The 15,305-nt window shown below is 37.6% G+C and overlaps 1 protein-coding gene across 3 annotated transcripts in view; it reads right to left on the minus strand.

Moving 5' to 3' along the window:
• PRMT3 (protein arginine methyltransferase 3) overlaps positions 1-15,305 on the minus strand; it is a 101,954-nt gene that overhangs the window by 16,745 nt on the left and 69,904 nt on the right. For all 3 annotated transcript variants that reach the window (XM_013177756.3, XM_066997208.1, XM_066997207.1), the window contains 3 exons: positions 13,280-13,358; positions 7,743-7,930; positions 4,921-5,007 (listed from right to left, as the gene is read on the minus strand). In XM_013177756.3, coding sequence (XP_013033210.2) covers positions 4,921-5,007; positions 7,743-7,930; positions 13,280-13,358 — 354 coding nt within the window. The remainder of the gene's footprint in view (positions 1-4,920; positions 5,008-7,742; positions 7,931-13,279; positions 13,359-15,305) is intronic.

Raw genomic sequence — 15,305 nt, forward strand, 5'->3', positions numbered from 1 at the left:
AAAGGGAAAGAAAAATTAACAGGAAAAATACTTGCTCCAAGGAAAACCTTGACTTCTCCCCACCCCAGAGTAACTTCTGAAATCCTCAAGATCACACACAAGGTCACTGTCAGATTTAAATAATTTTTTTCACTCAATCTTTCCATATTTCTCAGGACAATATGGATTTCTTTCCTTGAAGACTCATCAAATTGCTTGAACACCTAGAAGAAAAGCTATTTAGAACATTAAGCATTTTTAGAGGGTATGGCTTGAACAAATACATCTCAGGATCACTTGTGATACATTTAGGATGCACATATAGAGATGTTAGGCTGATCTGTTTTAAGTGTGATTTAATACTCTACTAGATATTTATGTTCTCTCATATGTATGCCAACTCTGACAGTAATTCAAAATCCTTTACAGATGGAAGGACAGACAACTCAGATATGTTTCTATCAGAAAGTAATACTAAGCAGTAAACCGCAGGAAGAAAAAAGAAAAATTAGCATATTTTTTTCCTCTCTGAAAAGAACCTTGACTGTGGTCCTTCCAGCCAAAGAACAGAAAAAAACTCTGTTCCTAACTGTCCCCCAAAGCAACATGGAACAGCTTTCCCACAGCCTTTACAAAACCCATCCAGATGCTATAACTGGAACAGTTCACAACAATAGGAATTAAATATGGCGGAAATAAAGAGGTCAATTTCTCTGTCAAGACTGAAAATAAACAAGCACAATTTCAAATAGTATCTGCTAAAGGGGATAAAAAACAAGACCAAGGAGAAACTAAGGTCAGACTTTGGAGGTATTGAGCATCTTACCACTGAAGTTAGGGCAGCCTCTTCTCCTTGAGGGGTCCTGCTGTTGTTCCAAGACATAATCAAAGCTAACGTGCTAATTAGTTGCTAAAAAGACTGCTTTGTTGCTTTGATTCCTGTCAGCTTTTACTACTTAATGTCTTGTTACCACAGAAATGAAAACAGGTTGATGGGAGGAAGCAAGATTGCCAGCCAAAAGTTCAACTTTTCAGTGATTAACTTTGTATCGCATAGTGCAACTGGCTGAGGCCTCAAGTCCTTGTTCCGAGTACTTGCTAAATTAATTATCATCAGTGCTATGCTTCTGCTAAAACCAGTTCAACAGTAGCAACAATGCCTTCCAAGCTGTCAATACATCTCCATGGAAGAACATCTATTGTATACTCCTCTGCACCCACGTAGTACCTTGGAAGGAAGCAGCGCACAAACCCACTCCCCAAAACTCAAATAACAGCGTGAACTAGTAGCTGATCTGCAACTGGATCCACCAAATTGCTAATATATCACAGATCACAGTGTAACTAAGTCTTCCGTTTGATTTTCATTTGTTTTTTTGTTCGTTTCTTAAACAGACCGGTTTAAGAGCAGTCCAAGTTTTGACAATAATAGCGGTATGAATTTAGCTTTCCTGTTGATTGCAGCACTTGGAAAAAGGACAATTAAATCTGTTTTCACACCTACGTGACAGAAAAAGGGCCAAGAAAAAGCTCCTTTGAAACCAATTTTAGGTTGTGAACTAAAATAAAATAAAAACACACAAGCATACAAGGATTTGTTTTCCAACTGCTATTTTGGGTGAAATATTTTCTTTGTAACTAAAACTATTTTCAAATGTTAATACTTAAACATGCAAACAAAAATTCACAAAACAGAGCAGTCAAGTACAAAAAGCTAAAATTGTGGGAAATATGTTTGTTTTCTTGTGTAGAAAAACAAAAGCAAAACAAAACGCCAGTAGAACAAAAAACAGATGCAAACAAGAAAAGCATCAAATGTTATTTTCAAAGGACAAATTGCAATCCTAAAACATCTCCTCAAAATTCTCAATATAAATAATGGACTTTCATTGTTCATTTGCTGCAAGGTTAGGCAGCCTGATAAGATGGATGAACTGTCAACTCACAACTAAACTTGTACAATCCATCATAGAGAGAGAAGAAATTTCACTCAAAGTGTCAATAAACCTAAATGATGAAGTGCAAAATACTTCACAGAGTTCTGATCATTTTTTAGAACCTGCATTCACTGCAACATTTCAGAAACATTGTTCTCTCCCTACTCCCCACACCTTCATCCTTCAAGTTGTAAAATGCAGGTGTGCATTTTGATTTATGTCAGTGATACCACAATCAGGAGCATAGAATTGAAATTATATTTTTGTAAAGGTCTAGTGCTAGGGTAAATGATTTTTACTAAATACGCTATTTTACTCTATGCAAACATCAAATATAACCAAGATTTTGTAATGATTTCCATTTACTAATCACTTATTCAAAAGTGGCCAAATTAAGATAACTAGTCCAGAGCTCCAGTAGACTTTGGTCTGAAATCAAAGCTGACCATGCCGAGGCAACTAGACTTATTTTATAAATATATGACTAACTAAAAAACAGTTAAACTCTGTGTAATCCTCTAAATTTTTCACCGTAATTCGAAAAGGGAAACATATTATACATACATAATTGATTATGAAGCTCCAAGATGTTTCCAGGAGCTATTTTTTTCGGTCTGCCTTCCACTAGTCTATTTGTATGTCTCGCCAATTCAATCATATGGTTTGTACTAAAAGTAAACAAGTCTGTATGTTTGTGTGTGTGTGTGTATATATATATATATATATATATAAAATCTATCAGTCTATCTTGCTTCTTAATTGACCAAGACTTGAATGGATTTAAAAAGAAGGGTTTCTCTCAATATTTTAGAACTGAAAAACGCATACCAACAAAGTAATTGCCAATCCTCCACTATACCTGAGACTCAAACTTCTCCTAGTATTCCTAGTTAACAGGACAACAAGGTCATTGGTATAAGCTGACTTTCCAGACACGTTAGATTTTACCTTTGTTAACCTCAAACATTTGTTTTTTCCTCCTCTTTTCACTTTTTTATACCTCTTTCAAACCTTCTCTTCATTCTCAACCCCTCTGATATCACAGAAAGTTGATGCAAGCTGCTTAATAATCTCTTGAATTTGAGAGCTATCAATAAAAACAGAACTCAATTTTTTGGGATAAATCATTTCTTAACCAAGTTGTAGATACCAAGTGGTAGATGAGCTTGACTGTCTTTGAACTGCAAAATTTTATTTGCACTGCCGCATATGGATTCTCCAATGTTTCTTTACACATCACGCAAAGTAACATGTTTTGACCCTATTCCTTTGTTTTCTCAAGTAACCAGTGAACTGAAATTTTTTATCCTAGGTGAAGCTGTTTCCTTGGATCACAGAAACAAAAGTAGTATAGATATAATGTACATATATAAAAAGTTGGAGACTTTCATAGGGTGGACTGAGAAACATGGCAGTTCCTGCTGCGATATTTATATAAATTTAGGCATGTAACCAATCTTTCAAAATGTGATGGAAAATTCCAGTTCTTATCTTTTCTCTTATTCATAAAAATTCATTGTCTTTGTGATACCTAAATGTTTGGTTTCATGAATTAGTTCAGAACTGTTCTTCCTCTAATAATCCAGCAATTGGGAAAGCAGATACTTCCGAAGTCTCGCAAGCTTCACATTTAGAGAATTCACTGGAATGTTCACCCTTTTCTATGCTTGTATTCTTTTCATTAAAACTTCTTTAGAGGAAAAAAAAACCCAAAAACATACTAACCCTTCTATGCGATTCTTTTCTTCGCAACTCCAGTAAACAAAGCAATCTGTGCTTCAAAACTAAGTAAAATTCCTAAAGTATCCCCGCATAGGTACCTAACTACACATTTCTAACTATTTTAACTATAATTATTATAGTTGGAATATGTAAACACATTCAAAATATCTTTACTTCAGAAGTCACTCACACTCAAATATATTTATTTTACGAGCTTTGCATTTGAATATCTTCCTTGACTTCAAAACCAGAACAATATACACAATAAAAATTACATGGGCACTTGTGGAAAGAAAGACAGAACACTTTCAACTAATCCAAAAATGAGTATGTCTCTGTTCTCTCATTAGTAACTGATACTCAATGACCAAGAAAAAAGCAGCAAAATGAACACGTTTATGTAAATTCATAATGAACAATGTAGGTACAACTTGAGAGTATTTCGAACATGCCCTGGTACCGTGATTTTACTTCATTCTAAAGCTCAGACTGAAAACATTTTTCCCCCTTTCTTTTCATATTGACTAGTGTTTCATAGACAAATAATATTCAATTCGGTAAGATCAGTCTCCCATTTGTTGGAGAGTCTTCACTCAATTTAACGCAGCATAGCTTGTAATATCAAGATGAATAAGCTTGTATCTCCTGTTATTAGAATAACCCCTTCAATGAAATTCCACAGCCTTTCTAGAACTAGTGTTCTTTTGAATATGTCATTAATTTACATACAGCAAATAAATATATTAACTTAAATACAAAACATATGACAGATGCAATAAAAACTATCACCCAGATGTTTGTTCCCCTTCAGTCTTTGCACGTGAAGATTAGGAACTTCCCTGTGCGAGAAACTGTGTTTGTCATATGAGTTGCTATGTGTTTACTGCAAGAACTGTAGTTTATCTGTCTCCCATCTATTTTTTCACTATTTTTATTCAACTCAGAAAAGCTCTTCGGAGAACACTGACTGTAACATTCTTCAGCACAATGGTAACAACCTGTCTGAACAGAAATCTTGTGTTTCCAAAAATGGGCTAGAGAACAACAACAACAACAAAAACAATGCTAAGACCCATTATCCTTCCCTTCTTCATCTTACCTGTACCTGTATATCATAATACTACTATAGGAGTTTAACATTCACCTCTCGTTAGAGAGAGGGCTCATTTCACACCTCTGTAAAGTTGAAGTGAAAGTTTCAAGCCAAGGACTGATGATAAATACACTGTCTGTTAGTTCAATGTGATACTGACCGTGCATAAAGAAATAAAATTTGTCTTACTGTGCACTTCGTGCTCATTGTAATCGTTAGGGTGAATTCCGAAGAGAATTCTAAATCTGACGCGGATGCAGTATTACAGTTGATACGCTGTTGAAAGGAAAACAACAATACATCAGTAACAGTGCTTATAAGAAATTAAGACGTCTCTTTGGATGACCTTTATGTGTTTTTCAGTTGCTCCATAAAAAGACAACTTTTACAGACCAATACTAATACAGCTCTTTAAAATGCCAAGAGGAGACTTAAAAACAGCCTAATCATATAGGCACACTGACCAAATACATAAAGTCCCTCTTCCTCGATGTCAACATAAACAGATACTGACTAGCAGCTGTTTGGAACTAGGCATGGTAACTCACTCTGTTCAAGGGAGTTGCTCTTAGGTAACTTTCTTGATGACAGCTCCCTGTAGTTGACATTCACAAGCATTCACAGGCATACATACACATATCCTCAACAGCAATTAGTTTATATGGCCACAATTTCTCAAGTCACTTCTGTTGAGGAAGCACTCTTAGCGTTGAGACCTCTTCCCACCCTTTACCTTCACCAGTTCTACTCCTTGTTCCTGTAGCCACACGGCAGACTACAGTATGAAACTGATCTGGGTTAGAAGACAACTTTTTTATTATTATTTTATTTGTGAGATTAGTTTTGTATTGATCACCAAATAATTGAGGTCAAAAAGAATCTCTGGAAATCTCTTCATCCAAGCACTTAATCAAAGCCACATCCACTACACCAGCTCACGTTCAGATGGCTTCTGAGCATCTCCAAGGATGAACATCCACAACCTATCTGGGCAACCTGTGCCAGTGTTCCATTGTCCTCACAGTAAGATAAGTTTCCTTATGTTTAAGTGGAACCGCATCCCTGCACGACAGACACAGCTCCAGTCATTTCACTAGCTTTGCCGTCCTTCATCGGACTCCCTCCAGTACATCCAGCTCGCTCAGGTGCCAGGAAGCCCAGCACTGGGCACAGTACTCCACCAGTGAACTCCCTGGAACTGACGAGAAAACAAAGCTCATCCCCCTTGACCTGCTGGCAGCAGTCCTCCTAGTGCAGCCCATGGGGCTGTCTGGCTGCCTTTGCTGCGAGGGCGCGTTGCTGGCTCATGGTCAGCTTGGTCTTAACCAGGGCCCACAGCTGCCTTTCTGCAAAGCTGCTTTCCAGCCAGTAGGTCTCCAGCCTGTACTGGTGTGGAGGGGTTATTCCTCTCCAGGTGTGGAGTTTTCACAGCCCTTGGATGAACTGCAGAGGACTCTCTTTGGCCCATTTCTCCAGCCTACGGGGGTCCCACCAAACAGCAGCACAAGCACTGGGGGGGGTATCAGCATATGAACTGTGAGTGTGACACAACAGATGAGAAAGAGCACAGAGGGCAGAAAACTGCTTCTGTTTTCACATTATCACAAAAACAATGGCATCGTATACATAAATACCGACAGGTCAAACTGCAACCTCCATTTCAACGTGTTTTTTTTTTTTAAAGACGTATGTATCAATTTCTGAAAGTTAAAATCCTCAGTCTTCAGTTCATGAAAAGTATCACACTAGCCCTGTATGAAATACTTTAGTTTGCCTACTTACCTACAATGCTTTATCCAAGAATGTCATGTTTTGTTGACATTAAATCTTACATACAGTATTAGTCAGTATTTCTTGATGCTGCTCAGCTTTCTTCAGGGACTATCTTTCTTCCTGAAAACTTACATTATTAACTATTCAAAACAAGCAGCAGCTAGTATGAACAAGTACACTAAAATATCTTCGGTAATCATCATATGATAAATTGGAACATTTTAAAACTTTCCCTCAAAAATACAATCTATTTGTTATGTGGAATGGCTATTGACTAAAACAATTTACCTGTAATGCTGCTGTTGCTCAACTCATTAATTTTACTACTTTCCACTGTAATTCCAGCCAATGAGCTCATACATAGCCTTTAGTTTACTTTAAAAACCATGATTGTTACTGAGAACAAATGAGTATAAAACCATTAGGTACAGAAGTTATTAGAAATGCTATACAATGACAAATTTCACTGAGCCCATACTGTGCTGGTCAGTGACTGCTCGTAATTATACAGACTTAAGAAGGGACATTTTTAAAATGACAGCAGCTTATAGGCTGCACTAGGCAAATTTAACTATAGTTATTATCAACTTTCTGGGCTAGAATGTGTTGTTTGTTTTCTTGTCTAATAAACTGATGTAGCTCAACTTTTCCACCCAGTTGTTCATTTAGAGTACATTGTATGTTCTTCATTTAGTATGCCAAGCTTGACCCATTCGCAAGAGGTTTTCAAACTTCATTTCCACTTGAGTCGTAACAAAGTGCTATAAATACAGGTGTATGCAGGTGATTAGTACCTCTGTCTCACCTATAGCACAAACCTCTCAGCTAACTACAGCTTCACTTTCTCTATCTCAACACTACTGTTTCGCGTGCATAAATTCACTAACATTCCCTATAATTACAGGTCTACAAAGTATATTTCAACAGCTGTGTTGATCATTCTATCCTCTCCTTGCATACAAAGAGAGCAGATATGTGTAAACCTGAAGTCACACAAGTTGTTAGAGGTGTCCTCAAGACAAAAACGTGTCAAGCCCCTTAACGTGTATTTTATTACACTGACTAAAGAGGGAGTCTAGCGAACAAGCCGAGACAGTAAAACGTAAGGCATCCATAATGACTATCATCTATGAATAAGGAATACTTAGAGGAAAAAAAAAAGATGCACACAAGAACAAATAATAGAAGCAAACTTCTGACATGACTACTGAACTATTAAGAAGGATCTGGTATGGTACCTTAATAACAGTGGCTGTAGATATAAGCGTATATGGATCCAGCACCTCCACAACAGCTTCTGGAATTACAGCCTTCTTCATGCAGGACATGTCGAAGCCATATACATCTTCCCAGAAGAGCAGCTTGTCTGCATGTTTATTCATATCCCCCACAGCTACTAGACTAATAGTGCAAATGTCGGGATAAACTGTAGCAACAAAACACAGATTAGAGAAAATTGATTTTTAGACATGCAAAAAAAATTTACATTTTTTCTTTTTAAACCATTAACATCTTAAAAACACATAAAAGAACTTTTTCAGTTCCTAGATAAGACACTTTTTCTGCTGCTTTCTTTTCTGGCATTGCCTTGTCCACAGAAGAGACTAGACGCTAAAATTCAATTTTGCCACGCTACTCTGCTAACAGTATTAACCGTTCATGAGAACATTTCCTTTTAGTTGAATCCCACTGCCAGGACATGACTGGAAATTTCATGTTTGATGAAAGTTTTTTGGAACATCCTATTCTGGTTTCTATACAGAGACTGCCCTGAAACGTATTTAATAACTACTAGGCAGACGGATACCCAGAGGAAAGTTCAGGTCAGGGCTCTGAAGTAACAAGTAATCTCTGCCAAAAGACCTTATTTCCAGAACAGAGCAAATATTTTCACCTGGGTATTTTATTTCTGTTTCCTGACATTATTTGGCTGTTACATGCCTTAGAACCTAAACATGACTTCTGGGTACTGAGAAAGAATAAACGCTCTTCTTCGATTTGCACCCGAACAACATGGAAGCAATCTAACAGGCAGAAGACAACTTCCTCTTCAATTCTTCCCCACAGTTTTAGGATGACAGCTCTCCTTCTTACATTGTCTTCACATTTGTGCTCTCTACTTGCAAGGATATTTTCAGACCACGTATTCGAAATAGTAGCACAAGGCTGATGTTTTCCTTCTCAACATCTCCCTACAGGAAAGCTAGCCAATCTCTTTCCACTACTGATTGGAGAAGACACACAGAACAGCTGCCTTGAATATGGCTGTCTACAGCACTATCAAATATTAAGAGAAGCTCAACTTAAAGCTTATATTTAACTAGGCTTCTTTCCAAAAAGAAATTTCCACTATTAGAGCTTTAAAGCCTTCCAAGTCACACAAGTTGAATTCTTGATCTGGCTTCAGAGCAGAATGCTTACTATTAAGCACCTTATTTTACTTTATTTTTCTTACTGATACATCAATGTGGCAGTGTTAGCGAAACTGAAGCTAAGTTTCTCTTTTCTTCCAAAAAATCTGGTGAAGTGTAAAATTAATTTTGTCTTCAGCTCTGTTTGAAATTGTAGCTTATCAAAACTAATGTGGATAAAGCGTTGGTATAGCGTTGGTCAGAAAGGTACTATTTTTTGCCTTGTAAAATAGCAAAGTAGAAAACTGGTGTTAGACCTGTTATATAGTGAGACTATGTCTATCCTAAAGGAAATTATCTTATACACATTATAAAGGCAAGTCTTCTCTAAAGAAGCTATTCTTTTCCATGTGAAGAGATTAAAGCAAGCAACCACCTCTACAGCTGGAACGACTAGATCATGCAAAATATGAGCGCACACTGCCATTTTTCTCACGTTCTGACTGTTTAAGCCAGAATACTAAATAAATACCAGCTAGCTTAAACCGGAATGCCATTGGTGAACTACCATCTCCACGTTGCAGATGAGAACTGAAAGCAGAAGGTTTTTCCAGGAACAGCCTACAATTAACTCAGCAGTGAAGAAGTAATTTGATGAGAATCAAAACAGGGAGGCATTCAACTATCTTGTTTGAAACAGATCAGTTGATTCCAGCACACCTGACAGCTGTCACACGCACAGAAATCTGGCAGTAGGAGCGCAAGTAGTTTCTGGAGCTAGTGATAAAGGTTTTGCATTTCTCAAAGCCCTCATTTACTGTTTACTGATATGAGAACTGTGTTATATTAGGCGTTACCTCAGTGTTGCAAACCTCCAAGAGCCATCACTAACATTGTCCCAAAGACAGCATGGGACAAACAACAACAGCAAGTGACTACAGGATGCAAGGGCTGTAGCAACAGGATACAAAAGGGGTGAAAAAAGACCTGATGTCTCTAGTTACAGAACATTATTACAGAAATGAGATAGCAAGCTACAGGTAGCAAAACTGCAAACAAAGACAACAGCAAAAAATATTTGTTTTATAACATTCCTTTCTTTGACTAGCTCAACTGTCTGGCACATCGTGTTAACAGGAAAAAGTTTACTACATCTATCAAGCATGAAATATTTGAGTGGGACCGTAATCACTTCACCCACACAGCCAATCCTTCAATTACAAGCGTAACTTCTGTTTGATTATACTGTTTAAAAACAAGCAAAATGGCAAAAGCTAATGCCCAAATTTTATCTTCATTTTTATTCTATCAATAGCAATAAAAAAGCAAACTAAGCCTGTTTAGACTTCAGAAAAATAAATCTGAGTTCCACAAACAAGGCACAAGCACAAGATTACAGTCATGTATCCACTTCAAACCCAACCATTGTTCAGAAGCTTACACTACATTGAAGTTTGACTGGAAATCTAAACAGGTTATTTAAGTATCAGACTAAATCTTCTAAAAGCAGCAGAGTTTTGTCAATGTTTAAAATCACCTGCTTAAAAATTGCATTTTCCATTTCAACCAAAAATCCTTGTTTCTCCAAAAAAACTCTGCTTTTCCTGCAACCTTATAACATTTGCCTGTGCAATCCTGACAGATTTGTCTTTTTTTTTTTTTTCTGATTAAGGCTATAATCTAATAATTATTCTTTCTCACAGGTGAAACGACCAAAATGCTGACTGGACAAAAGCACATGCTCCCCAATGCTCTCTCAGATTCATTGTTTTGACATCTGTGTCCTTCTCGACTGAGTGCCCTCAAGTCATCTGTCACTAGTAGCCGCTCACGTGGTAGACAGAATACGAGGGGAAATCCTTTAGCCCTTAGCAATGCCTCACAAACTTCACGACACTGAAGGGTAAGGCAGTAGTCCTCTGGATATGCGGAAGGAATTCCAAGTGAACACCACGTTTTTGACTCAAACAAGCTAACAGTATTACATTTTGAATGACGACTTCTTTACGTATGTCACCCCCTCACCAATGTGTGCTGCGCTCAAGTATATGGAAAAATATACACCCAAGCAAGTAACAGCTGTAAAGAATGAGCAGATGGGTCCTGGGCAGCAAGAATTTTGTGTTCCCAAACAATGCTATTATGTACTGTACACATTACCCTAGACAGTTTGACATAATCCACTTCAGTATGCCAATAGGCTTAACTGAAGTAACCACGACATGACTGACTGCACACAAATCTGGAAATTTGGATTCTATTCCCGCTTCAGTCACTGGAAGATCTGGCCAAATCACAGCTGCTCCTATCGCTGTTCTCAGCTTTCAAACAGCCCCAATAAATAATGATCTTGGGCTCAATAGTATTACGTGGCTTGAGACAGAATTAAGCTTTACGGCAGATTCAGGAGTTTCTCTCTTACGACTCCACCTCAGAACGAGCTCTTCATTTCAGCTCATCCCTGTTTGGATGTGCCCACAGTTCTGCTATTCATCCACACTGCATAGTGGCAGTCTTGCTGATTGCTGAGCAATTTTGGCACAAAGCTCAGGCACAGCCATTTACCTGCTATGCAAACTGGCAGAGGAGAGTAATGGGAAGCATCTGAAAGAAAAAGCGTCCTATTTAAAACCTGGCTGCACCAATCAGTGACTCTGTAATACAGTATGCCTTGGGAAGAGTGAACTAAGAACCTGAGATCCTTCTCAGACCACAAAGGTTAAGTGCACTGCAGAGCCAGCACACCTTCTCTCTCAAAGAAAACTTGCAGAGGCTCGAGCTGCTAGTAAACACACCACCAATACAGAAAGATGCTAGACAACAAGATGCTGTCACAGTTTCTGCAGAGGTCAGAAACATCTGGCCCTTTTCAGAAAGCTTTGGAAGCCTTTGGAAGCACTAGCTAAACAGGAAATGATTCCTTAAAATTTTAGAGAATGTCCTCAAATTTAGTAATTACATTGTGATGTAAAATGACTAGCATATATTTATACAGAGCACACCCAACTGCGTTCCAGATACGGCTGCAGTGTTCTACAATACTAAAAAAAAGCTCCTCTTCTGCTATGCTGTTCAAGGGGCTTCTAAATATTTTAATACATGAACAGTAATCTCTTCCTTGTATATTCAGGTTTGCGATCAGATGTTGAACAATTGCATAAAAAAGCCTTTTTTCTGCTGCACTCTAGCATACAAAAGCTCAGTGCAATCAAAGTGAAGCACTGCAGCGAGCACTGTTACATAGTCATTAATTCAATCATTAAGTCAGTGTAGTGAAACTAACTATGTGCATGGTTAGCACAAAAGGGGGGAAAAAACAGACCGATGACTACGATTGAAAAGGTCAATATGAAATACAATACTGACAAAGGAATTAACTGAAAGGAATAATGCATATGCAGAGCTTGTGCAGAAAGCTGCATCACATGAGTAATAAATACAGGCATTTAAACCCTGCTTAAGATGATTCTAGCTAATTACTTAAAAAGGACAAAAGAACTCTACTTCAAAATAAATTTTTTCTTCTGTCCCTTCCCCACCCTCCAACCACAAAGAAAAAGATACATTCCGAATGGGAATGAATATCCTAAACTGAAACAAAGCAATTCCATTAGTTATTTCACGTGGCTTCTTATGCTTGAAACTGTATGTCCTCCTCACACATCATCTGCCATCCTGGAATGCACCCTATTCCCTTTCCCTCTAATTCATATGGAAACAGATTAAAATTATGAACTTTTCATCTTACATGTAAGTTGTAGCTTACTCAAACAGTACTATATCTTACCCAATAAAATTGTTTCTAGTTTTGCAGAAACTGGTATTTATAGGAGAGAAAATGAATGCAAGCTTTCCTGATAGCTGCTATTCAGCCTCATAGATTTTTCAAAGTCCAACACCGTAATTTGATTAAGACATTTTTTCTAAATCTTTATTTGTCCAGATAGGCTACATTGATTATTTTTCAACTCAAAGGATCTGGGAAAAATACAGACAGCATTCCAGTCTTATCTTTAAGTACTACAGCTTGAGATTACTATCCAACTCCTGTGATTAACAAAATAATATTTTTCAACACAGAAGTTAACTCTTGAAATGAAGTTTATTAACTTGCTACTGTCCCCTATCTCCCTCCCTCCTGTGTAGAGGTGTGGGAAGAAGTAGGGAGGAAAAATTTAGACTGTGCTTCAGAATAAATAACCCCCTTCCATTCTTAAAAACACCATTAACTTGAGACCTTGATACCCCAGCTAATATTCTTCTACTACCCATACAGTAAATTAATGCCTCGAAGCTCGTACTAATGGTAACATTTTTCATTTAGACTGGCAACTTTCTCATCCATGCATAGCTTATTCCAAGTCTCTGAGTTCATTTAGCTTTCCCCCAGAGCTAAATTTATTAAAAGAATTACGCGCACCAACCTGAGCCTCCCTCTGCCAGGTACTTGTCCTTTGCATAGATGACAGAATCCAGCATAGACTCAAAGAGAAGGAAATAACCCTGTTCACAGAAGAGGGAAAGAATTTAGAAGTCATTACACTTCTTACATAGCATATTTAATCAATATACAGACTGACTTTATCAATACAGTTTAAGAGCTTTACATGCCCATACCCCTTAGTAAGAGTCAGCACCTGATGGGTTTCTCAACACCAGCATGGTCACTTCAGAGTTTAATTATATAAATATCACCTTTAATTCCAACGCTACCAAAATCTTAACATCTACTAAACTCATAAACTGTAGGCAATAAATATCCAACAATTACCTGACTCCCGTAACATCCAAAGAAATCAAATTTACCTTAAACCCCGAGAGAAAAGCTCTATGCATCGATTTTGTAGTCACAACTCTGAAGTGCCATATAAAAAAATTAAAAAAAAAATCCCTTTCCCCTTGGCATTACATACAACAGCATTACATAAAATTAGCCTTTTAAATTAAACCTTCAGTTTCAACCCTTCAAAGTAAAGTCCAAATTTCTAAGAGATATATGGCCATTTGTTTATCAATGGATTTACTATTTTACGTTCTTCCTATCTTGCAAGTTTGAGTATGATCCTTACACATGCTGAATACTCTCAACACCTTTCATCCACATTCTTAGGACGTCAAATCACTTAATGACAAATCATACCAGCATACACTTCATTTTTTCACTTTATGTCCAAATTCTCATTTGGCTTAAAACACTGCTTCACCGTGGGGTTTGATTTATGCACCGATAGCCAGTAAGAAAGAACAAAAAAGATGACTGCAAGTCCAGACTCTGGACTTGCAGCCCTACAAGCCCAGTTAGCTGTAATCAAACAAAGCAAAGCTACAAAGACTTCTTTCATCATTTTTCCTACAATTCTGTATTTGGAATTGTGATTTGTTTAGTTGCTGCTGTTCTTCATTTCATCAAGCTACCCTACTGAAGGTAAGACAGCACTGCACGTGAACTGCATTGTTAAGATACCAAGTTTGCTTCAAGTTTATGTCATCTTCTATCTTAATTGTCTAATGTTCCTAAATTTAAAAAATGCAGCAATTCATAATTGCTCTCATAAACGTCCCCATCCACATTGCAGCCTTCAGAACTAAAAAATAAACAAAATACAAAAATGAGGAACCTGAAGCAGAATGCATTTGTGTTGATTACGACAACACAAACGTCCTCTTCCTATCCTATTTCTTCTGGTAAGAGGACAGTGCCCTACTGCATACTTTTCTTCCAAATGCTGCCTGTTCTGCCACTATCCTGATTAACTTTTATAAAACTCTTAGAAGAAGTTCCAGAACGAACACTACTGCTTTGTGAGCAATACGATTTTTATAAGCTTAACAAAATGGCTGAAAAGGCCAGGAGCTCCTACGGCATCAGACAGACAGTATTTTACGCCTCCAGCAAGCCAAAAGCACAGGCTGCAAACAGTTTTCTTTTTCAATTCTTATTCTTGCAGTTTTACAATAGGATATGTTTGATTCATATAAATTCTTTTAAGGTACTTTTAACTGAAAATGTGACCTCCAGGATACATCCTAAGATTAGTTAGCAGCAACAGTCAGTGAGTTAGAAAGCAACATCTTTACGGATCAATTCCTTGCTTATTTCTTCCTGACTAAAATTACTGTTATCTAAAATGCCTGCCAACCAAGCCTAAGGAGTGCAGCTGAAGACACACCTTTTAACAAGAAATCCAGTGAAATTCTCACCGTCCTTTCCCTGACCCTTCCATTTTAGCAGTGCTGTTGCCCCCCCCCCATCCCCAATTCAACTTCGCATTCCTGCAAGTTACGTAAACCATCACTGGTACTGAAGTCATTTATTACTTATACCAAAGCATTTTGCTCTGTGTGCCGTGCTCATCTGCAGTGTAATTTAGAATGCAATTTCACAGGCTGCTGCCTCACCTGTAGGGGTGCCATCTGGAAAGAGAATTATACCTGACGTTTTGTCCCTGT

The sequence above is a fragment of the Anser cygnoides genome, chromosome 5 (genome assembly GCF_040182565.1).
Source record: "Anser cygnoides isolate HZ-2024a breed goose chromosome 5, Taihu_goose_T2T_genome, whole genome shotgun sequence".
Taxonomy (NCBI): domain Eukaryota; kingdom Metazoa; phylum Chordata; class Aves; order Anseriformes; family Anatidae; genus Anser; species Anser cygnoides.